The 24,895-nt window shown below is 42.7% G+C and overlaps 1 protein-coding gene across 1 annotated transcript in view; it reads left to right on the forward strand.

The window, feature by feature from the left end:
• LOC126183492 (5'-AMP-activated protein kinase catalytic subunit alpha-2) overlaps positions 1 to 24,895 on the forward strand; it is a 194,853-nt gene that overhangs the window by 158,916 nt on the left and 11,042 nt on the right. Inside the window, exon 12 of the mRNA XM_049925524.1 lies at positions 7,466 to 7,646. Within this exon, the coding sequence (XP_049781481.1) occupies positions 7,466 to 7,575 (110 nt within the window). The 3' untranslated portion in view covers positions 7,576 to 7,646. The remainder of the gene's footprint in view (positions 1 to 7,465; positions 7,647 to 24,895) is intronic.

The following is a 24,895-nucleotide window of genomic DNA, read 5'->3' on the forward strand; positions in this document are numbered from 1 at the left end:
ACAATGATCGGGCTACTTAGTATATAATAGAGCATACAGATTTCAAGGAGGAAACGTATGAAGACGCAGACTTCCTCGTTATCAATATGTGCGGCATATCTTTCGTGTTAACGAAAGTAAATTCCCGCTTTACCTCTTCTTACGTGTCAAATGAAATGAATGCCATGAGGAATAGAATATTTGTTGACTGCGTCTCTTCTTGCTTCCATCCTTACCAACATATTTCTTCATTCTCGTGGTAATCATGACAATCTATGTGCATGCTGCAAACGATTGCAAGTGGACAAATTCGACATCGAGGTGCAAAGCGTTTGGTATCTTACATTATATTCAATTCGAATAAGATTCCGGTGTATTTTTACTTCGTTTGTATTTTTATATGGTTATGAACGTTACGGAAATTTATCTCACATGCTTTATGTTGAATGAGAAACATTGAATGATCCGTTTTGCTTTCCCTACGTTGAAATGATATAATGTCGGCGTCAACAGCCTTCTTCCACGCCGGAAGCTGAAACTTGTATCATTCTGGATTAATGATAATTGAATGTCTCATATGTATACATAGCCCACAAGGCGACGTCAGAAACCACCAGGGGAGAACGCCGCATAAAAACCAAACGTGCGCGCGCGTCTCCACTCTGAAGAACCGTATCGGAGAATCACGGCAAGCATTTCGCTGAAGAGCTGCCTCGTCAGAGAGCCGAGAAATGGCAGCGTCGTAGCAAGTATTTGTCAACACTCTGATAGTGCATTTACTTCCGGGTGTAGGTCGGCGTTACCTCGCTAAATTCACTTAACATTCGTTTTCCACATCGAAGACTCGTACGATATAATCCACTGCAAGATGACACAATTAGAAAGTATATTTAATTTCTGGACTCCAAGAACGGCGTTCTTCACATAAGTAACACCTGTTTGTGTGTGCATTCGGGAGGACGATGGTGCAATCCCGCGCCCGGCCATCCTGATTTAGGTTTTCAATGATTTCCCTAAATCGCTTCAGGGAAATTCCGGGATGGTTCCTTAGGAAGGGCACGGCCGATTTCCTTCCCCATCCTTCCCTAATCCGAGCTTGTGCTCCGTCTCTAATGACATCGTTGTCGACGGGACGTTAAAACAGTAATCTCCACCTCCTCTGTTTCTGTGTTTAAGGTTGCGTTTTGAGGCTCAGGCAACATCGCAGTGACTATAGTCCGCCCCTGGCCGCCAGTGTGTCGTTAGCTCAGAGGTTCCCTTGTGCGTTGCAGTGCTTGTACTATAAGTTCGAATCACGGTAGAAGCCGCTGACTAAAACCTTTTATTTTCCATTTTAATTAATGGAGTTGCAAACTGCTAGTAAAAATTTCTTATGCGAAATCTGAAGAATGCCTTTAAACATCAATCTTCGTCCGATTTCGACTTAGTAAATTAAGTTAATATCATGGATTTCTGCTTTGCAAATTCCAAGGTGCTTCACTGTAAAATAGGTCCTGAAAAGATTCAAACCGACTGTCAACGATATAAATTTGAGCTTTGTTCGTCATATAGGTCTAACATGTCAGAAGGTTGTTTATGAAGTGCACATGTTCATTAATATAGTTCACATCTTCTAAATTTTTGCAATAGCGTTTAACTGTAGACGTTTTCTAACACCGGCGTTAGCAATTCCTTTCCGTTCTCTGAAACCTTCAAAACGACAAATTTTTCTGGTTTAAATCTGATGACCTTAACTATCACTTCCGATCAACAATAAATACTTCATGAACCCATACATGGAACTCCAAATGTGCAGTGTGCCTGCACTGCTACAGAGCATGCATTGCAAGGTATTCACACAGTTTATCGCATAGACTTACCATAAGGAATGAAACAAGAACTGTAATACACTTTACACCACAGACGCTCACTCTGGCTTGACGAAAACATCCAAACATTGACCAAAAGTTGCACAAATAATTAAGTTTGAAAGGAAAAGAAACGAGGTATGAAGCATTTATAAATTCATCGAATGTAGTGAGGTGGTTTAATTTCGTCCCAGTCTATAAAATTAATTTCGGGCCATACTCAGCTCTTGCCGATTACCCGCCTACTAATCAGGGCGTCTGTCTCCGTTGCTTTTGAGCGTGAATGGAAATTGTAGAAATTTTCTGTGGAGCAACATTTAATAATAAAGCGTTTTAAATCATCAAAAGCGATGAGCGGTAGCAGGCGCTTTCGATAAAGAACGGGGGAGTGCAGCGCCGCTGCTGTCGCCACGGCCGCTGCCAGTAGCCAGCAAATGGATCCCGGAGCTTTGCCGCATACGGCGTCCAGAGGAGGACAGTCTGCAGGAAATCTGCCGCAAAATCGTTACTAGATAAAATTTTGATATCGGTGTGTCACAAAGCGAAATAGATTGAATCTGCGCTACCATTACATTCACGTCTTCAACATTCAGACAGAAGAGGCTATAAAAATATTTTATGCCAGCTGCTCTCGATCCACTGGCATTATGAACAGAAACAACGCACGCTACCGCTAGACCACAGGCGTAATCAGCCTAGAGTCTCTCTATCTTGGGGACAAGTTTTCCTCCAGGAAGTGCCGCAGTCTACAGTGTTGCCAGATTGTGCAGATAACCGGACTTAGAGAATTAGCGAGTTGGCCAGTTTCTTTGTCCCATGTCGCGATCGGCGCGGATTTAGCCTCTGAAGCGGCCGGCCGCCGGTCAAGTTTTATGTCAAAGAGTGTACATTGTTCCAAGCACAATGAAGAAAAGACAGAGGAGGTGGTCTGGAATATGCACAAGAAGATAATTTTGAAAAGTCAAATCTTTTTAGCATGCTGTCTGTGAAGATTCTGTGTGTGCAGCACTATGTTTAAAACTATTTTACACGGAAAATGGTCTGTGATTATGTGAAAGTAAAACATCATTCACTTCTTTAATACATTCTTTTTGATCTTAATTCAGTTTAATTTTGGTTCATAATTAAAATGCACAAAGAAATATTTTAATGAGTTCTAGGTATTTAGTGCGACTGTGCCAGCCTGCACTAGGGGAATTATCCACTGAGGCAGAGCTGTGTGCATGTAAAAATGTTACTTGGCCATAATGCCAGGCACTAGTAAGTTACTTTGATAAAAATTGCCTGTAACCTGCTACATTCTACAAAATTGGCAGCATAGCAAGCCTTAGGCAGTTCCTCCAGTTGCAGGAAGCCATTGATAATAATTCAACAATAGACTATTAATAATGACCTGTGCTATTGCACCTTGGCCAGCTTTGTTTACTATCAGACTGTTATTCACTGGTTTGCACAGACTCAGGCTTTTCATGATCATTGTGAATTGGTTCATTAGCAGCTTTTTTATTATTTTTTTCACTTGTTTGTAACTACCTAGTGTGAACTGGACATGATTTTGAGTGCAGCCTATCTGCATCGCTCAAATTCCTAGTCAGCATTTGTCACGAACTTAGTGTTGTTAAATGTAGCTTCAATTACACACAGCAGTTGCAACTTATCTTGCAAGTTCAATGATTGTATCTGCATAACGCAATACTGACGTACTTGGTTGACTAAAGATACCCATCCTAAGTCACATAGAAAATGTATGGGCTGAGGTAAAAAACCTCAATATACATGAAAAGCTATATGATTACACACCAACTGCAGGTGACCTCTGTGCTTGAAAAATGGTAACCAATACTAGGGTCTATTGCATTAACCCGACTGCATCAACAGTGGCTTGGTAACTTGCACTATTGTGGTGTGGGCTTCGGATTTGTGTTCAAGAGGTTCAAATCCCAAGCCAGCCATACACATTTAGGTTTTCTATAATTTCCTTAAATCTCTGTAGTGCAAATGCTGGGATGATTTCTCTGAAAAGTACATGACTGATTGCCTCCTCATTTTTCTCTGTCTGAGCTTATGCTCCGCCTAAAATAAAATGTCATTAACAATGCATTAAATCCTAATCGTCATTCCTCTTTTTTAAAATATTAATCCACAGCTCTATAAGTATGTATGCCACTGGTTTGGTCTTTAGTTAAAAAACTGATTTGATGCAGCTCTGCATGCTTGTCTGTCCTGTGCAAGTCTCTTCATTTACAGCAGTATGCTTACTGTAGTCAAACTTCGTTCTTCCTCTGCAGTTTTCACTTTTCACACATCTTTCTATTACATCTTCATCATTTACTTGATCTACCCATCTGATCTTCAGCATTCTTCTGGAGCTCCACAGGTCAAAAGCTTGTATTGTTCTCTTGTGTGTACTGTTTATCATCCAGATTTCACTCACATATGTTTAAGGCTACATTCCAGACAAACACTTTCAGAAAGAACAAATTCATATTTGATATTAACAGTTTTCTCTACTTTTCTTGCTACTAGCAGTCTACTGCATATTATATTCCATTCACTTTGGCCATCATGCTGCCAAAATAGGAAAATTTATTTACTACTTTTAGCGTCTAATTTCCATATCCATTTCCCTCAGCATCACCTCTTTTGATTAGACTGCAATCTGTTTCTTGTTGTAATTTTTGATATTTACGTCATGTTCTCTTTGCTCTACACTATTCATTCCATTCAACTGATCTAAGTCATTTGCCATTTCTGTTAAAATAACAATGTCATAGTCAAATCTGGCCCTTTTATTTCTTCTCCCTAAACTTCAGTTCCTTTTTCAAATTTCGCCACAGTTTCATGTACTACTCTTCTTGCTCCCTGACAGATGGAATAACATGGAGTACCTGCTTTTCCAGTTACTTCTCCCTTTGAAGTCAACTCTTAGAACTGCAGTCTGCTTCCCATACAAGTTGTAGATAGCCTTTTGACTCTGTATTTTATCCATGATAACATCAGGATTTCAAATAGCATATTCCAGTAAACATTGTCAAATAAGGACTAATAGTACCTTCAAAACCAAAATGTGCTGCACTAGGATAATTTGCAATGGCGTTGTTACAGAATATTGTAAGGTTATGTGTGAAGAAGAAGTAATTTTATGTTTCCCAGCAATCAGTCATGCACCAGCCATGACAGTCATGATCTTGGTTCTCTTTCTATTGCATAAGGTACATATGAACTTACGAATGTGGATTGAGGGTGTAGCATGTGACAAATAGCATTTCATACAATAATATAGTATTTCTTCATATAAAATTTTTATTAGACACATTTGCTAGTCAATATGTATGGGAATTGGACAAGAATATGGAAACACTGCGAGAAACGCATGCTTGGACATAAATACATGTGCTAGCCAAGTCTGCAGGTCACACTGTTGTATCTGACCACAACCAGCACCTGTTACGTGTTGTCCATGCATTGCAACTGTCAGTCATGTTCTGTATAATTTTAGTACATTGTGTTGAAGGTGAGTGAATTCGAATATGGGCAAATTGTTGATGCTCGTATGGTGAGTGCTTCTGTAACTGAGGTAGTGAAGTGTTTAGTGTTTCAAGAGGCATCATATCAGAGATTTATACCACATAAAGGGAAAGCAGGAAACATTATCTCCTGTCACAATGCTGACAAAAGTTTGTGTTGAGTGATTGTGACAGACAGACATTGAAGAGGATTGTGATGAAAAAACCCAGGAGCTCTGTATGCAGGGAATTGCGGGACAAGCTGGAATTACAAAACCACTCATCATTGATATTATTGAGCCTTTGTAGTATACTTTGGAGAGAAAGATGCACAATTTATTGCCACCTTCATTGTTTTTGCCTGAACTTGACACTATTATGTAGGAGGAATGGTATAAGATTCTCTTGGTAACCACACAGAACCAGTATTTATCCATCCCGAGACAGCTAGAAGCTGTTTTGAGTGCCAGTGAGTTTTCTATGGCTTATTATATGCGTCAGTGTGTTGTATTTTTGGTCATTCCATATTTTTATCCACCCACTATACCTTCAGGAGGTGAAAGACAAGGGGGAGACCTCCTCTTTCATCTTTTACTCCCCACATTCTCACGACAGGGAGATCATTGTCATCCTGGAGTCTGAGTCCCCTGCCCTTCCTTTTTAACCTCTCAACCTATGTGTCTCGCCTCCCCAACAAAGAGTTCCAAATGCTAAACTAGTGTGTGTACTTTTGTAGTGTCTTTTGGTACTACTGAATATTTTACCTCCTGAAAGCATGTGATGGCTATCAGTTCTGTCTCATAAAAATATTTAAGTTAGTGTCACTTTACCACTGAGCCAGATTACAAATCCAAAAGTCTTGGGTTTGATCTCCGGTCAATCCTAGGATTTTTATCTGTCACTTATCACTCCTTTCATCTGTGGCAGTGTTTGTTGTGAAAATGCTGAGTTGCTTGATAGTTTGGAATTCCTGTTAAACTGCCTGGATTCAGAGGCAAGAGGAAGGCAACAGCATACCATCTTCAATGGAAACCGTGCCTAGTAAAGCACTGTGGTGTTCAAAACAATGTCAGAGGTGACACCATTAGCAGTGGGGTACACTCTACGTTTGTGGAAGGATAGGCAAGGAAATTGGTAGTCCTTTTTAAAGGAATCATCCTGGCCTCTTTCTTAAGCAAGTAACTGAAATTACAGGAAATGGAAAACTTTAATCAAAATAGCTGGAAGAGGGACTTGAAAACTGGTTCTCCCTAATGTAAATCTAGTGTCTTACCATTGCACCACCTTTGCTTCAGGTTGACTGTATTTGTCTATTATTGAGATGGCAAGTGAGAGAGATGTGAAATTCTGTAGCACATGGTCTATATTTAATAATGATCCAAGTCTTGTAAATTTTTGTTGGGACTGTACTCATTGGGAGAAAGTCAAACATTCCCATCAGGAATACAATACTAGAAGAAAAAAATGATATGTGCTTGCCTCTGTTAAATCTAAGTTTGGCACAGGCATAGGCACAGGAAAAGAGAGAAATACACAACTATAAAACTCTTCAACAATGTGCCCATGGAAATAAAAAGTCTGACAGAGAGCAGAAGTTTTTTAAAATGTAGGTTAAGTGTTTCGCCCTTACAACTCCTGTACCACACAGAAATCCTTGAAGAGAATTATGTAGTAAGTTACAAACCTGAAAATGTCCAGCATGTAACCATATAAATATTTTTTACTGTCCCTGCAGTCTTAAGTTCTACTGACATGTCCCACACCATTATGATTATTGTGGATATGATTTATGAAACTAACTCACCAACAGATTTCATATGTTGTCATTTACTGAAAAACAAAACATTATGTGTAAGCTGTCTGAAGAGTGGCAGTGTCACTTTTTTGTTGATATTATTGTGTGTGTCATATGAAATAGCTTGTCCAATGATATATTTATCTTAAACTTAAAGTAGTATAAAGTTTTTAGTCAATCAAGAAATCCATTTACATGCAGACAATTGTAATTGGTCAGTTTTATTCAGTAGCTGTATGAGTGTAAGTGTCATACATTTGTTTACCTGTTGCAGAACATTGCAATAAGAAATTACTGTGACATGAATAACTAATTGTTTGTTTACTTTCAATTTTTAGCTGTAACTGTACCTGTAGAGTCAAGTGAACAGCAGCAGAAGCAAACTGGTCATCATACAATGGAGTTTTTTGAGATGTGTGCAGCCTTGATCACTCAGCTTGCTCGCTGACATCTGTCGTAATAGTCACTGATCCATACAGTGGCTATATATTCAGTTGCAGAAGATATGATACTAAAGTGGTTAGTAGATTTAGTATTACTTGAATCTTCTAAAGAATTTGTGAGTCATTTCATCAGTTGTTGTGGGATGTGATGTTGTTGTTGTTACTAAAAAAATTACGTTTGTAGGAATGTACATACAACATGAACAAAAATACTGATCTGTGTACATCCTAAAATGCATTTTTTGAGCAGGTGTTCTTGTAGATGACAATATATCCTGGCACAATCACTTGTAGGGTAGCGAAAAGTGCGATTCATCAAATAAGGCAATTCATTTCCACTGTTTTATGGTTCAGATTCCCATGCTCTAAAATCACATCTGATGATTCCTTTACATCTAGGAAAGAACATGTATTGAATGTTTGGTGCAGAGCTCCATTTGTAACAATGTGCTGAGAACTATATCTGCCTTTCTGAGAACTGTACTTTTACACGGGTAGCAGGGGTTATGTGGTGTGGACTGGGCAGTTTTTTAGGTTAGATGGCCTTGGGCAAGTACAGAAAGGGCAACTGCCTCAGAGGGTGTGGGGCCAAGTCAGGACATGCGGGGACCAAGCAGCAGTCGGTATTGTAATTGTAAACTATCGAAGCTGCGTTGGTAAAGTACCGGAACTTCAAGCGCAGATAGAAAGCACTGAAGCTGAAATCATTATAGGTGTGGAAAGCTGGCTGAAGCCAGAGATAAATTCTGCCAAAATTTTTACAAAGGCACATATGGTGTTCAGAAAGGATAGATTGCATGCAACCGGTGGTGGCATGTTTGTCGCTGTTAGTAGTAGTTTATCCTTTAGTGAAATAGAAGTGGATAGTTACTGTGAATTATTATGGGTGGAGGTTATACTCAGCGACCGAGCTAGGTTAATAATTGGCTCCTTTTACTGACCTCTCGACATAGCAGCATTAGTGGCAGAACAACTGAGAGAAAATCTGGAATACCTTTCACTTAAATTTTCTCAGCATGTTATAGTCTTAGGTGGAGATTTCAATTTACCAGATATAGACTGGGACTCTCAGATGTTTAGGATGGGTGGTAGGGACAGAGCATTGAGTGACATTATGGACCTACTGATAACAAACAGACCCGAACTTTTTGACACCATAAGCGCAGAACAGGGAATCAGTGATCATAAGGCCGTTGCAGCATCCCTGAATATGGAAGTAAATAGGAATATAAAAAAAAGGAGAAAGGTTTATCTGTTTAGCAAGAGTAATAGGAGGCGGATTTCAGACTACCTAACAGATCAAAACGAAAATTTCTGTTCCGACACTGACAATGTTGAGTGTTTATGGAAAAAGTTCAAGGCAATCGTAAAATGCGTTTTAGACAGGTACGTTTTCCAAAGCTGTTTCACAGAGGAAGACTGCACTGCAGTTCCTTCTCTAAATCCCCGTACGAACGAAAAAATGGCTGACATTGAAATAAGTGTCCAAGGAATAGAAAAGCAACTGAAATCACTCAACAGAGGAAAGTCCACTGGACCTGATGGGATACCAATTCGATTCTACATAGAGTACACTAAAGAACTTGCCCCCTTCTAACAACCATGTACTGCAAGTCTCTAGAGGAATGGAAGGTTCCAAATTATTGGAAAAGAGCCCAGGTAGTTCCAGTTTTTGAAAAGGGTTGTCGAGCAGATGCGCAAAACTATAGGCCTATATCTCTGACACCGATCTATTGTAGAATTTTAGGACATTTTTTTTGCTCACGTATCATGTCATTTCTGGAAACCCAGAATCTACTCTGTAGGAATCAACATGGATTCCGGAAACAGCGATCGTGTGAGACCCAACTCGCTTTATTTGTTCCTGATACCCAGAAAATATTAGATACAGGCTCCCAGGTAGATGCCATTTTCCGTGACTTCCGGAAGGCATTCGATACAGTTCCGTACTGTCAACTGATAAACAAAGTAAGAGCCTACGGAATATCAGACCAGCTGTGTGGCTGGATTGAAGAGTTCTTAGCAAACAGAACACAGCATGTTGTTATCAATGGAGAGACGTCTACAGACGTTAAAGTAACCTCTGGCGTGCCACAGGGGAGTGTTATGGGACCATTGCTTTTCACAATATATATATAAATGACCTAGTAGATAGTGTCGGAAGTTCCATGCGGCTTTTCGTGGATGATGCTGTAGTATACAGAGAAGTTACAGCATTAGAAAATTGCAGCAAAATGCAGGAAGATCTGCAGCGAATAGGCACTTGGTGCAGGGAGTGGCAACTGACCCTTAACATATACAAATGTAATGTATTGCGAATAGATAGAAAGAAGCATCCATTATTGTATGTTTATATGATAGCGGAACAAACACTGGTGGCAGTTACTTCTGTAAAATATCTGGGAGTACGCGTACGGAATGATTTAAAGTGGAACGATCTTATGAAATTAATTGTTGGTAAGGTGGGTGCCAGGTTGAGATTCATTGGGAGAGTCCTTAGAAAATGTAGTCCAGCAACGAAGGAGGTGGCTTACAAAACACTCGCTCGACCTATGCTTGAGTATTGCTCATCAATGTGGGTTCTGTACCAGGTCGGGTTGACAGAGGAGATAGAGAAGATCCAAAGAAGAACAGCACGTTTCGTCACAGGGTCATTTGGTAAGCGTGATAGCGTTACGGAGATGTTTAGCAAACTGAAGTGGCAGACTCTGCAAGAGAGGCGCTCTGCATCGTAGTGTAGCTTGCTGTCCAGGTTTCGAGAGGGTGCGTTTCTGGATGAGGTATCAAATATATTGCTTCCCCATACTTATATCTCTCGAGGAGATCACGAATGTAGAATTAGAGAGTTTCGAGCGCGCACAGAGGCTTTCCAGCAGTCGTTCTTCTCGCGAACCATACGCGACTGGAACAGGAAAGGGAGGTAATGACAGTGGCACGTAAAGTGCCCTCCGCCACACACCGTTGGGTGGCTTGCGGAGTATAAATGTAGATGTAGATGTACATTAGTGCACTGTAGATGGCCACCCATCCTGTTTTTCACCCTGGGCATATACTTGGATGGCACATCAATGTTGTTGATGCATCGTAGCAGTTTACCATCATTTTTCCACTGATGTGGATGACCGAAGAAAATGAATATATTATGAGGTATGCCTGTTCGCAACTCAATATCAATTGCTGAACCATTACAAGGAGCCATTTGATCAAACCCTTCCCAGCTTTGTATATTCTCTGCACACTAAGCTTACTGAATAATTTCTCCATATTCCCTTCACACTGTGTCACATAGACTGCCACCTTGATATAGTTTTTTTTGCATTGCTAGCCACCAACATGGTGGTTAGACTTCCTGATAATAGCCTCAGATTTTTGTCTAGTGGAAGGGATAAAGTGAGTGGAGAAATTAACATGCAAGCCACTAAAGTGAAGACAAATCAAAAGCTTTTCATCAGGCTGGGAGCCATGTGATATTTTTACTGTGTCACATAACATCTTCAAGTCCCAAACATGTTTGTTCTCAAGATGTTAGAATGGTCATTTTTTTCTTCTTTTCTCTTTCTTTATAAAAACTCTGTACCTTACATTCCAGTGTCTGTGTAAGGACTCATCAAACATCACAATCTGATATGTGCTCAGATACTTAATTCAGCAGATTCCCTTTATATAACCTGCTGAAGATATCACTTTCCCACCCAACCCTGTCTCTCTTCTGTATTTAATATCGGGGTGGGCATGACAACATTGTGGAATCATCACTGTCAGCATGACTGTTAACTGTGCTAACTAATAGTGGCTCGATTGCAAGCCAAGGAGATAAACCCCAGAAGAGCAAACAAATCTTGACATGTGAGTTAATATGCTGGGTGCTAAATACTTGGGTCAGTGCCTCTGTCCATGCCATGCTTTATGTGTGCACTCCGTGGCAGCTTTCTGTCCTATTCCGCTGCAGTCCCATGCCAGTTCTCTGCATCCATCCCTATGTCTTCAGGTGTGGATACTAAATCCTCTCCTCCTGAAAAGACCATGTAGGGCCAAAATTGGCCCAGCTTGTGCGGTGACCTCTGTTGCAAAACTGGAGAGGGCTTGAGTTTCTCACGCAGTGGAGTGACCAATGAAGGAAGGCAACACTGATGCAGCTTGCTCCGCCAGAGAGGCAGCAGCTTGCAGAGGCTGGGGTATCACTTGGTCCAATGTCATGGGTGGGAACAAGGACTCTGCCACAGGTTAACAGCGAAATGGGGCACCCATTCTAACTCGATGGGCTCTGCAGTGGGAGACTAAGGAACTAGCCCTGCTACTGCTCTATTCAGCAGTTGAAGGCAGGACAGTGGACGGTGCAGAATAATGCCTTGACTGACCCCATGGTCTGGCTGGCTTGGAGACGGTGGTGTCAAAGGTCCAACAGGTCATAGCTGCAACTGATTATGATTAGAATGATGGAGTGGTTGCTCCCAACCAACATCCATCACAAACAATTACCAGCCTTTGTGGCTCACCATTACACTCGGCAGCCAGCCCTATTGCCAGTCGAAAGAATGGGGCCCAAACGGCAACCCCTTGAGAAAAACACAGTGGGGAGTAATGGTCTGAGGCATGCAAATTGGGGTGCAACAAATCCAAAAGATCGAGTGGTCTGTGCTGATGCAAGTGTTCCAGCAGACAACTGTTAACCAACATCTCCCGGTACATAGCCAGAAAACTTGATAGGGTATCATTGTAGGACGAGACAGACACATATTTCTTCATTTGGGTCTTGAACGTATGCATGAAGTGCTCCATGTCCAAGTTAGATGCTGGTTGAGAGGCAGGAGTTAAATGCTGGAATCTACATCTACGTCTGTACTCTGCAAACCACTGGGAAGCGTATGGCAGAATGTACGTTCCATTATACTAGTTATTAGAGTTTCTTGCCGTTCCATTCATATATTGAGCATGGGAAGAATGATTGTTTAATCATCATTTAAAGCTGTCTCTTGAAACTTTGTAAGTAGGATTTCTTCAAGAGTCTGCCAGTTCAGTTTCTTCAGCTTCTCTGTGAAACATTTCATCAGGTCAAACAAATCTGTAAGCATTTGTGCTGCACTCCTCTGTATACATTCATCATCCCGTGCTAATCCTATTTGGTATGGGACCCACACACTTGAGCAGTATTCCAGAATGAATCACATGAGTGAGTTGTAAGCAGTCTCCTTTGTACTCTGATTGGATTTTCCCAGTATTCTACCAGTAAACCGAAGTCTACAACCTGCTGTATCCACAACTGAGCATGTGTGGCCATTTCATATCCCAACAAAGAGCTACATCCAGGTACCTGTAGGAGTTGGCCAATTCCAGCTGTGACTCATGTATGTTATAGTTATAGGCTACTATGTTTCTTTGTTTTGTGAAGAGCACAGTTTTATATTTCTGAACTTTTAAAGCGAGTTACCAATATTTACACCACATAGAAATCCTTTCCAGATCTAAATGAATATTTATGAAGCTTCATTCAGACAGTACTTCACTATAGATAACTGCATTACCTGCAAAAGGTCTGAGGTTACTATTAATATTGTCTGCAAGGTCATTAACATACAACAAGAACAACAAGGGTCCCAACACACTTTCCTGGGGCACATCCATAGTTACTTCTATTGGATCTCGCCCACTCATCACTTATATCTACATCTACATCTACATCCATACTCCGCAAGCCACCTGACGGTGTGTGGCGGAGGATACCTTCAGTACCTCTATCGGTTCTCCCTTCTATTCCAGTCTCGTATTGTTCGTGGAAAGAAGGATTGTCGGTATGCCTCTGTGTGGGCTCTAATCTCTCTGATTTTATCCTCATGGTCTCTTCGCGAGATATACGTAGGAGGGAGCAATATACTGCTTGACTCTTCGGTGAAGGTATGTTCTCGAAACTTTGACAAAAGCCCGTACCGAGCTACTGAGCGTCTCTCCTGCAGAGTCTTCCACTGGAGTTTATCTATCATCTCCGTAACGCTTTCGCGATTACTAAATGATCCTATAACGAAGCGCGCTGCTCTCCGTTGGATCTTCTCTATGTCTTGTATCAACCCTATCTGGTACGGATCCCACACTGCTGAGCAGTATTCAAGCAGTGGGCGAACAAGCGTACTGTAACCTACTTCCTTTGTTTTCGGATTGCATTTCCTTAGGATTCTTCCAATGAATCTCAGTCTGGCATCTGCTTTACCGACAATCAACATTATATGATCATTCCATTTTAAATCACTCCTAATGCGTACTCCCAGATAATTTATGGTATTAACTGCTTCCAGTTGCTGACCTGCTATTTTCTAGCTAAATGATAAAGGATCTATCTTTCTGTGTATCCGCAGCACATTACACTTGTCTACATTGAGATTCAGTTGCCATTCCCTGCACCATGCGTCAATTCGCTGCAGATCCTCCTGCATTTCAGTACAATTTTCATTGTTACAACCTCTCGATACACCACAGCATCATCTGCAAAAAGCCTCAGTGAACTTCCGATGTCATCCACCAGGTCATTTATGTATATTGTGAACAGCAACGGTCCTATGACACTCCCCTGCAGCACACCTGAAATTACTCTTACTTCGGAAGACTTCTGTCCATTGAGAATAACATGCAGCGTCCTGTTATCTAGGAACTCTTCAATCCAATCACACAATTGGTCTGATAGTCCATATGCTCTTACTTTGTTCAATAAACGACTGTGGGGAACTGTATCGAACGCCTTGCGGAAGTCAAGAAACACGGCATCTACCTGTGAACCCGTGGCTATGGCCCTCTGAGTCTCGTGGACGAATAGCACGAGCTGGGTTTCACATGACCGTCTTTTTCGAAACCCATGCTGATTCCTACAGAGTAGATTTCTAGTCTCCAGAAAAGTCATTACACTCGAACACAATACGTGTTCCAAAATTCTACAACTGATCGACGTTAGAGATATAGGTCTATAGTTCTGCACATCTGTTCGACGTCCCTTCTTGAAAACGGGGATGACCTGTGCCCTTTTCCAATCCTTTGGAACGCTACGCTCTTCTAGAGACCTACGGTACACCGCTGCAAGAAGGGGGGCAAGTTTATTCGCGTACTCTGTGTAAAATTGAACTGGTATCCCATCAGGTCCAGAGGCCTTTCCTCTTTTGAGCGATTTTAATTGTTTCTCTATCCCTCTGTCATCTATTTCGATATCTACCATTTTGTCATCTGTGCGACAATCTAGAGAAGGAACTACAGTGCAATCTTCCTCTGTGAAACAACTTTGGAAAAAGACATTTAGTATCTCGGCCTTTAGTCTGTCATCGTCTGTTTCAGTATCATTTTGGTCACAGAGTGTCTGGACATTTTGTTTTGATCCACCTACTGCTTTGACATAAGACCAAAATTTCTTAGGATTTTCTGCCAAGTCAGTACATAGAACTTTACTTTCGAATTCATTGAACGCCTCTCGCATAGCTCTCTTCACACTACATTTCGCTTCGCGTAATTTTTGTTTGTCTGCAAGGCTTTGGCTATGTTTATGTTTGCTGTGAAGTTCCCTTTGCTTCCGCAGCAGTTTTCTAACTCGGTTATTGTACCACGGTGGCTCTTTTCCATCTCTTACGATCTTGCTTGGCACATACTCATCTAACGCATATTGTACGATGGTTTTGAACTTTGTCCACTGATCCTCAACACTATCAGTACTTGAGACAAAACTTTTGTGTTGAGCCAACAGGTACTCTGAAATCTGCTTTTTGTCACTTTTTCTAAACAGAAAAATCTTCCTACCCTTTTTAATATTCCTATTTACGGCTGAAATCATCGATGCCGTAACCGCTTTATGATCACTGATTCCCTGTTCTGCGTTAACTTTTTCAAATAGTTCGGGTCTGTTTGTCACCAGAAGGTCTAATATGTTATCGCCACGAGTCGGTTCTCTGTTTAACTGCTCAAGGTAGTTTTCAGATAAAGCACTTAAAAAAATTTCACTGGATTCTTTGTCCCTGCCACCCGTTATGAACGTCTTGAGTCTCCCAGTCTATATCCGGCAAATTAAAATCTCCACCCAGAACTATAACATGGTGGGGAAATCTACTCGAAATATTTTCCAAATTATCCTTCAGGTGCTCAGCCACAACAGCTGCTGAGCCAGGGGGCCTATAGAGACATCCAATTACCATGTCTGAGCCTGCTTTAACCGCGACCTTCACCCAAATCATTTCACATTTCGGATCTCCGTCAATTTCCTTCGATACTATTGCACTTCTTACAGCTATAAACACGCCTCCCCCTTCACTGTTCAGCCTGTCTCTGCGGTATACATTCCAATCTGAGTTTAGGATTTCGTTACTGTTTACGTCTGGTTTCAGCCAACTTTCTGTCCCTAGTACTATATGGGCGTTGTGATCGTTTATTAATGAGAGCAGTTCTGGGACCTTTCTATAGACGCTCCTGCAGTTTACTATTAGCACATTAATATTGTTATTCCCTGTTGCATTTTGCCTACTCCTATCTTGCCGCGTCTCAGGAGGCGTCTTGTCGGGCCTAGGGAGGGGATTCTCTAACCTAACCTATAGGGTGCCCAAGGGATGCGGCGTCCTCAGAATGATATACAACAGTTCAAGCAAATAACATTAGTAGTTTTATTCCTAGAAAGCAGACTGACAATTCTTAACTTTATATTTACAGCAAATGTTGCAAGTGAGGGACGACATGCAAACAGTAGCATGATCTTCCCCATAGACAAAGTCCAAGTAATCACATGCTATGGATCACTACTAACAGTTCTGTGAGTGCCGGTCTACAACCATCCACTGATGTCCGTATACTGAGCCGACCCGAGTGGCCGAGACTAGCAGGAGTGGTGCTTATATTCACTTCTTGCAGATGACATTCCTAGCTCAGCACGGTCCTTGTCAGCGGGCTATTGGCTGATATTTCCTCACCTCCTTTTCTGGTCTTGCGTTCTTCATCTTGGTTCCAACACTTGTGGTTATGCCAGAACATTCCTCCCCGCCAAAGTGATGGACAGCAGTCGTGTAGGGAATTCGACCATGACAGGGGATGCAGGAGTGTGGGCACAATGCTGGGCTGGAAGCTGTGGCCATAGGGGACCTCAAGCTTCAGGCCGTAGCCGGCCATCCGGCCTGTGCTCTGGCGGAAACGTCCCCCAGAAAATGACCAGAAGGGCACATGTCCACCTCCTGCTGCCGTGAACCAGATGAAGAAGGTGGCAACTGCTGCGTTGTGGGTGGGTCCAGCTCCATCAGTAGGATGAGAGGAGGCGGAGGAGGCAAAGGCTTCGTCTCCGTGGGGCCATCCCACGGTGTTGTGATGACACCTTCTGGCAGCTGCTGTGGCCGCACTGCCCTCTGGACTCATTAATCTGGGGGAAAAAGACTGAAACATCATCGTGGACATGACAGATAGAAGTTGATTTTGGCAGTGGCGCTGCAAACCATCTGGACCTGAAAAAAGATACATGCAAGCGCCAAGTCAACGGACGATCTCTCCTAGTGCCCACCGTCTGCTGCTGCTAAATACCTTGTGAAAGACAATATCATGCGGTGCGAAGCGATACTTGCGGCCTTCCTTCTGTGCCGGATGCTCAGGAGGGTGGAGCAGTGTCCGATGTTGGAGGCCATGAAGCAATTCTGCCAGCGAAGGTCCATCTCATGGGTGCGAACGATATGAGGTGAGAAACAGTTGCAGTGCTTGATCCCTGGTGTGTGGGGAGCAAAGTTTGGCCATCTACTGCTTGAATGTTCTGATAAAACATTCCGCTTCGCCGTTTGACTATGGCTGAAACAGTGCACTAGTTAGGTGCTAAATGCCATTGCGTTCACAGAATGTTTCAGATTCATTTGACGTGAACTGAAGTCCATTGTCTGACACTATTACTTCAGGTAAACCTTCTAGGCAAAAAATCGATGACAACACCTGAATTGTGCTATGTGACATTGTCGAGTTCATGGGCACAGCAAAAGGAAACTTGCTTCATGAGTCAACCACAGTCAAACAACGAGTGTTCGAAAGAGGTCCCGCAAAGTCTATGTGCACACATTGCCATGGTGATTGTGACTTAGCCCAAGCAGAGAACTTTTGTGGTGAAGCGGACTGATTTTCTGCACATGCATGACACTGTGATATCATCTGTTGTATTTGGGCGTCCATACCCTGCCAACTACAGTGTCGATGCGCTAACTGTTTCGTACGAACAATCCCCCAGTGTTCTTGGTGAAATATCTTCAACACTTCTTTTTGCAAAGCTTTAGGGATCAACACGTGTGACTGTCCACTGTCATTCTGAAAAAGAATCACACCTTTCTGTACAGTGAGGTTATGCTGATGTGCAAAGTATCGGCTTACTACAGAGTTCTTTATGCTATGCAAGGAACAAGGCTATGATGTGCAAATGTAGTTGAGCAAAATGTTCAGATCGGGATCAGCTTCCATGGCCTGTGCAATTTTCCTATAGTTCAGTGGAAAAGTCTGAAGCAATTCAGAATCCTGAGCATCGATGTGACAAGATGCAGCAGAAGCATTAAAGCAGCAGAAGTACCAGGGCTAACCGGAAGACGTGAAAGTATGTCTGCATTATCATGTTGAGCTGTCAGACGATACACAATCTTGTACTGGTATTGCAACAACAACAAAGCCCATCATTGCAATTTTTGGGTAGTTCATACCAGAACTGGTTTCGTCGGATGAAACAAGGACTGCAAAGGCTTGTGATATGTTCCTAAGTAGAATTTTATGCCATACAAATAGTGGTGAAACGTGGTGACACCATATACAGTAGCCAAAGCCTCTTTTTCAAAACCTGAAAGTTTAGGGAGCAAAACCAGTGGACTTGCCCATTGACTAGCTGATATGGGTGCAATAACTCCGTTATCTAGCAATTCTTTAAGTTTAGCAGCGACTTTGTTATGTAATGCAATGGAAACAGTTCGGGCTCAGCTGAGCAAGATAGCTACACTGTCTTTTGCATTGATGGCAGACACTGACAACACATTGTCCTGAATGTTAAAGCCAAACAAATCAAAAGAATCAAGACCAAATATGTTTGGACACTCGCATGATTGTAGTACTGTAAAAGTCACTGTTTGCGTATGTGAGTGATACATTTCAGGCAAAGTACATGTTTTGAGAACGGGAATGTCTTGTCCATTGTATGCCGTCAGTTGTGTGCTAGTTTTAGATAGGCATGGGGAGCCTAACAGGTCATAAGTGTGACGACTTAGCAGTGTGAAGGAGGCACCCGTGTCCAACTGAAATTTTCCACATTTCCCACAAATAATTAAATGAACAAAATGTTTGTTTGACTGACGCATCACTGACAAAACTGCACACTCACTAGTTTCAGACTTGGAATATACTGTATTAATGACCTGGGCCCTGTGACTAGATTTTTGTGAGTGGGCCGAATTCTTAAGTTTGTTCCATTTCAAACATACAGATTGCACATGTCCTTTCCTACCAGCAAATGTCCTTTCCTACCACAAGCGTAACACTGAGCCTGTCGGGAGAGACAGTCTTGGCGTTTCTGCCATGTATAACACTGAGGGCAAGACTTTATTCTGTTGGCCTGTGGAGCCGCCTGTTTAGCAAACTGCTTATGCGGTATGGACAGGTGTTGTTTACTCGGCGTGGCTAGCACAAGCAGAATGGGGCGATCACAGCTAAGGGACTCAACCCGTGAAGTAGCTGGCTGTTCAAATGTATGAGTCAACATGGCACCGGAATCGTACTGATCTAGTATTTGCACCATCTGCTGAAATGATGGATCGGACTGTTTCAAAATCTGTTCTCTGATTTTGACATCAGGTACATTGTAGACGATCGCATCACACAACATAATATCTGAATATAAAGCACCGTAAGCACATTTAAATTTGCATTTCCTTGTCGTATCCTGAAAATCTGTTACCCACTCATGATATGTTTGTTCTGATTGCTTTTTGCAATTGAAGAATTGCTATCTAGCTGCTACCACATTCACTTGTTGGTCGTAATAGTTAGTTAGGGACTGTACTACTTGGTTGTACGACAGTTCACTTAGAGTGGTGTTAGGATATAACTTCTGGATAAGTCTAAATACTGCACTTCCTACTGTTTCCAATAGATATGGAAGTTTCACAGTACCTGGGATGTTGTGAGCAATGAGATGTGATTCCAACTGGGCTAACCACTCGAGCCATTCCTCTTCTTGGTCACAAAACTGTCAAAAAGGTGGTATAGCAGCTGTAGTAGGCAGTGCTTGTTCTGTTGGGTGTGCAGGGTGGAGATTTGTTGCATCTGGGACTTAAACATCTGCATTAGCTGTGTGGCATCTAATGCTTGCGGCTGCAGTGCATGAGCAGGAGGCGGGAGGGGATTGGTGGGCATGTTGGAAGACACAAGTGCAACAGACAAAAATAATGACAAAAGCAAAGAAATTTTCTGCAACACACACCTGAAAACACTGATTAGCAAAAACGACAAGAAACTGTTAAAGGCAATATTCACCCCTGCAAAGTAAAGACAAGAGAGAATTAAGGTGCCAGTGCGAAAAGCACACAAATTTTTGTGGCTGTTGGCACGTAGTTCGTTTGAAGACTCGTCACCAGTTGTAGGATCTTGCCCATTCATCACTTATAGGGTGCCTAAGGGATGGGGCATTCTCAGAATTCCATACAACAATCCAAGCAAATAACATTAGTAGTTTTATTTCTAGAAAGCAGATTGACAATACTTAACTTCTTATTTACCACAAATGTCACAAGTGAGAGGTGACATGCAAACAGTATTATAATCTTCATTATAGACAACGTCCAAGGAAGCACTTGATATGGATCACTACTAACAGTTCTGCAAGTGCTGGTCTACAACCGTACACTGAATCGATCTGAGCGGCTGAGGCTGGCAGGAGCGGCGCTTATATTCATTTCTTGCAGATGTTGCTCCTGGTGCACCGCAGTCCTTGTCAGCGGGCTATTGGATGATGTTTCCCCACCTCCTTTTCTGGTCTTGTGTACTTCATCTTCGTTCTGGCGCTTGTGGTTACCTCAGATCAACTTCTACACCTGTCAATGACTCTCCATCCAAGATACCATAACATGCTGCGTCCTCCCTACCAAGAAATCCTCAATCCAGTCACAAATTTTGCTTGATGCCCCATATGATCATACTTTTGACAATAAGTGTAGATGTGCTACACTGCATCTACCTGACTGCCTTTATCCAAAGCTTTTGGTATATCATGTGAGAAAAGTGCAAGATCCATTTTGCATGACTGATGTGTTCGCAATCCATGGTGGTTGGCATGGAGGAGGTCATTCTGTTTGAAATACCACATTATTTTTGGGCTCTGAATATGTGCTAAGATTCTGGTTGATAGCTTTGTGGATGACTTCTACTACTGTTCTTGTAAATCCAGCAAGTCCTGCTGCAAGGCATCATCCCATTATCCAAAGCAAAAGTGAGAGCCTCCTGTAGGCTGAAGTCCAGATCTGGTGCCACTGGAAATAGTGCATCCGCATTTTCATGCTGGGTGGTGGACCAGTACCAAATGCCACAAGAATAATTACTAAGGAAAAGTGCACATCTTTGCAATTGATGGTCATATCTGTCAGTTCGGAATGAGGGCTGAATGAAGAACTAAGACTTGCGGTCAGTGATCTGTAGAAACTTCATGCGATACAAGAAAACATGAAACTTTTTAATTCCAAAAAGGATGGCCAGTGCTTTCTTTACCATCTGTGAATAATTATGTGTTGCTGTGGAAAGCGTCATTGAGGCATGTGCGGTGGGTTGCTTGCTGCCATGTGAGATTTGATGTAGTGCTCAGTGCCATGTGGGCTCTGATGTGACAAGACCGCAACAAGGAGTGGACCGCAAACACTGTTTGAGGTACTGAAAAGCCCATTGGCAATCTGCAGCCTAGACAAATTTGATGCCCTTAAGGCAAAGCCTTTTAAGGGCTTGAGACACTTGCACGGCCTGTAGAATGAACTTACCATAATATGAAATCTTGTCCAAAAAGGACTGCAGCACCTTCAGGTTCCTGAGCACTGGCAAGTTGGAAATGGCTGTTACATCCTGGGGTAATGTCAGTCTCACTGGGGAAAATAAAACATTTTCCCGATTTGCAATGAAGGTCAATCTCCAGCAGGTGTTGGAAAACTGCCTGCAGGTTTGACAGATGCTCTTCTCATCTTATTGCAGATGGCAATGGGAATGAGACAGGTGTGACAGAATTTAGGTATTCCAGATGGCTTAAGAAAAATGTGTGCCTCGAAATTTTCGGCCTGACCCAAGATATTCTTGAACAGGTACTCATATGACCATAGTAAAAGTCCAAATCTCAGAAGGGGGGCCAACTGAGGCACTAAATTTACACTGCAAAACACAATTTAAGGATCACTTTTTCAAAACCCTGTAATTGTCTCCCATTGTGTCACATATTTTTGAAATTAGGCTCAAATGTTTCGTAAATCTTACCCTGTAATGGTGCGAAGGCATGGAGCCCTGCGAGGTCACTGTTGGGCTCAGCGACACTTCAGACAGCAATGTGTTGACACAAGGGAAAGAAAGGTCACAGCTCAGAGATTCACATGATGTGTCATATGATGGGAAGGTCATCACACCCCCCTCTTACACCGAGCGAGGTGGCGCAGTGGTTAGCACACTGGACTCGCATTCGGGAGGGCGACGGTTCAATCCCGTCTCCGGCCATCCAGATTTAGGTTTTCCGTGATTTCCCTAAATTGCTTCAGGCAAATGCCAGGATGGTTCCTTTGAAAGGGCACGGCTGATTTCCTTCCCCATTCTTCCCTCACCCGAGCTTGCGCTCCGTCTCTAATGACCTCGTTGTCGACGGGACGTTAAACACTAATCTCCCCCCCATCCCACCCCCCTCTTACCCACATTTCACCTTTCTTTTGACACCTCTGTGATCGATATCATAAGCTCTGTAAAGACGTTGTGGGGCTGCGAACACCATCAGACTTAATCTGACCCATTTGAAGTGTAGCATGTTCACAATTTTTGCCCTGGTCTACAGGATAGAACTACTAGGGACCATTTACAACCTTTTGACAAAATTCAAACATAATCCAAAGCAAATTCAAATATAATCCAAAGCAGGAAAGGTTGTGTATGCTTTCCCAGATCTCCTGTTCTGCGCTTTTCTTTGGTATGATCGCAGGGTGTGCAACATTGCAAGTGCATGGATAAAGTGGCAAAAGGTCCCGCTAAGACCCTACCCCCCTCCCTCCCCCAGTTCAGCAAGACACTAGTTGTAACCTGCACATTTCTTTTGAGAACGTTAAAAATGTATCTGTTCAGAGACTTTGAAATCCATGCAGCTATGTGGCATTCCACTGCTGCTCTAGCACCCGAGGGCAGGCAACCTCTTGTACACCCTTTATATTCCATATGCCTAACAAGCAGGCACTAAAGCAGCAGTGGCTCATCACTTTGCTGAGTGAGTGTCGAAGCCTCTGATCAGTTACATTCAACAAAAATACATAGTTCCAGAATGAGAATTTCACTCTGCAGCGGAGTGTGCGCTGATATGAAACTTCCTGGCAGATTAAAACTGTGTGCCCGACCGAGACTCGAACTCTGGACCTTTGCCTTTCGCGGGCAAGTGCTCTATCATCTGAGCTACCGAAGCACGACTCACGCCCGATACTCACAGATTTACTTCTGCCAGTACCTCGTCTCCTGCCTTCCAAACTTTACAGAAGCTCTCCTGCGAACCTTGTTTTCTCATTCTGGAAACATCCCCCAGGCTGTGGCTAAGCCATGTCTCCGCAATATCCTTTCTTTCAGGAGTGCTAGTTCTGCAAGGTTCGCAGGAGAGCTTGTGTAAAGTTTGGAAGGTAGGAGACGAGGTACTGGCAGAAGTAAAGCTGTGAGTACCGGGCGTGAGTTGTGCTTCGGTAGCTCAGATTGTAGAGCACTTGCCCGCGAAAGGCAAAGGTCCCAAGTTCGAGTCTCCGTTGGGCACACAGTTTTAATCTGCAAGGAAGTTTCAATATACATAGTTGTTGCCAACCTGGCGGATCATAGAGGGGCCTTCTGCCACTTTATTAACACATGTGTGAGAGTCGGAACCCCCCACCACAGGAGAGCACAAAACAGGAATGCTGAAAAAGCGTAAACATCCTTTAGTGCTTTGGATCATGTTTAGATTTCATTGAATGGTTTTAAATGGTCCCTGTTGGTGCCACCCTGTACACCAGTGCAAAAGTTGCAGTCAGGCTGCACTCCATAGGGGTGTGATCATGTTCACTTGGGGTGCCAGACCACAGTGTCCGTAGAGAACGATTGAACCATCCAGGGAGTGTCAGTGGTGTCAAAAAGTTGGCAAGAAAGTGATTATGTTGCTCTTCACAATGCAAAGTGTTATTTTCAACCACAAAATGTGCGGGAATCAATGCCCCAGGGAAGGGGTGGTTTCGTTGATGCCCTTTATGTCACCTCTTGAGGGCTTTTTGTGTCGGTTCTGAGTAGCTGTGTATCAGAAATGTTTTCATGGCCACCCATAAGAGAACTGGGTGATTTCAGGGTTGGGTGTTGTGGTTCTGGCCTCCATCATATAGGCATCAAAAGATGATGTGAAATGTGGGTAAGAGGGAGTGCAATGACCTTACCATCATGTGACACATCCATGATGCCTCTGGGCTGAATTGTGGTGAAATTTTGTGTCAGTGTGGTATCATTAACCCACCTTGCACCTCACATGAACTTGTGAGCTGTGGTCTTTTTTCACGTGTGTTGACACCTTGCTGTTCAAGGATACCTGAGCTTGAAGGTGACATTCCAATTAACCACTGTTTCGCACCGTTACAGAGGAAAATTGTAGGTATATTTGAGCGAAATTTCAAACTTATGTGCTTCAATGGAAGACAATCACAGGGTTTCAGAAAAAATGTTGAATGTTCCGCTTTCAGTGTAAGTTGCCATGCCACATTCTTACAAATACACTGTTTATAATAAGACAAATTGACAATATGCCCTTTGCAGCCAGGGCAGCTCAAGAGCCAGTATGTATCTAAGTTGATTAGGCTGACCAATGCTGCACATCCACTAGTGATGAGCAGAATATGCTGGGGCAATGGTTATAGGAAGTTGGGGACAGCACCTAGTCTAGGGAAAACAGTGGGTTATCCAATGACTGTCCTGCAACTCGTTGACTATCATAAACTGTTGCCAAATGTCCTATTTTGTGGCAGGCTCCACACACGGCCTCTGTGTGTGGGCAAACCTGTTGAACATGTACTAAACAGAGCGAGGTGGCGCAGGGGTTAAACACTGGACTCGCATTCGGGAGGACGACGGTTCAATCCTGCGTCCAAC

Source organism: Schistocerca cancellata, chromosome 4 (genome assembly GCF_023864275.1).
Source record: "Schistocerca cancellata isolate TAMUIC-IGC-003103 chromosome 4, iqSchCanc2.1, whole genome shotgun sequence".
In the NCBI taxonomy this organism is placed as follows: domain Eukaryota; kingdom Metazoa; phylum Arthropoda; class Insecta; order Orthoptera; family Acrididae; genus Schistocerca; species Schistocerca cancellata.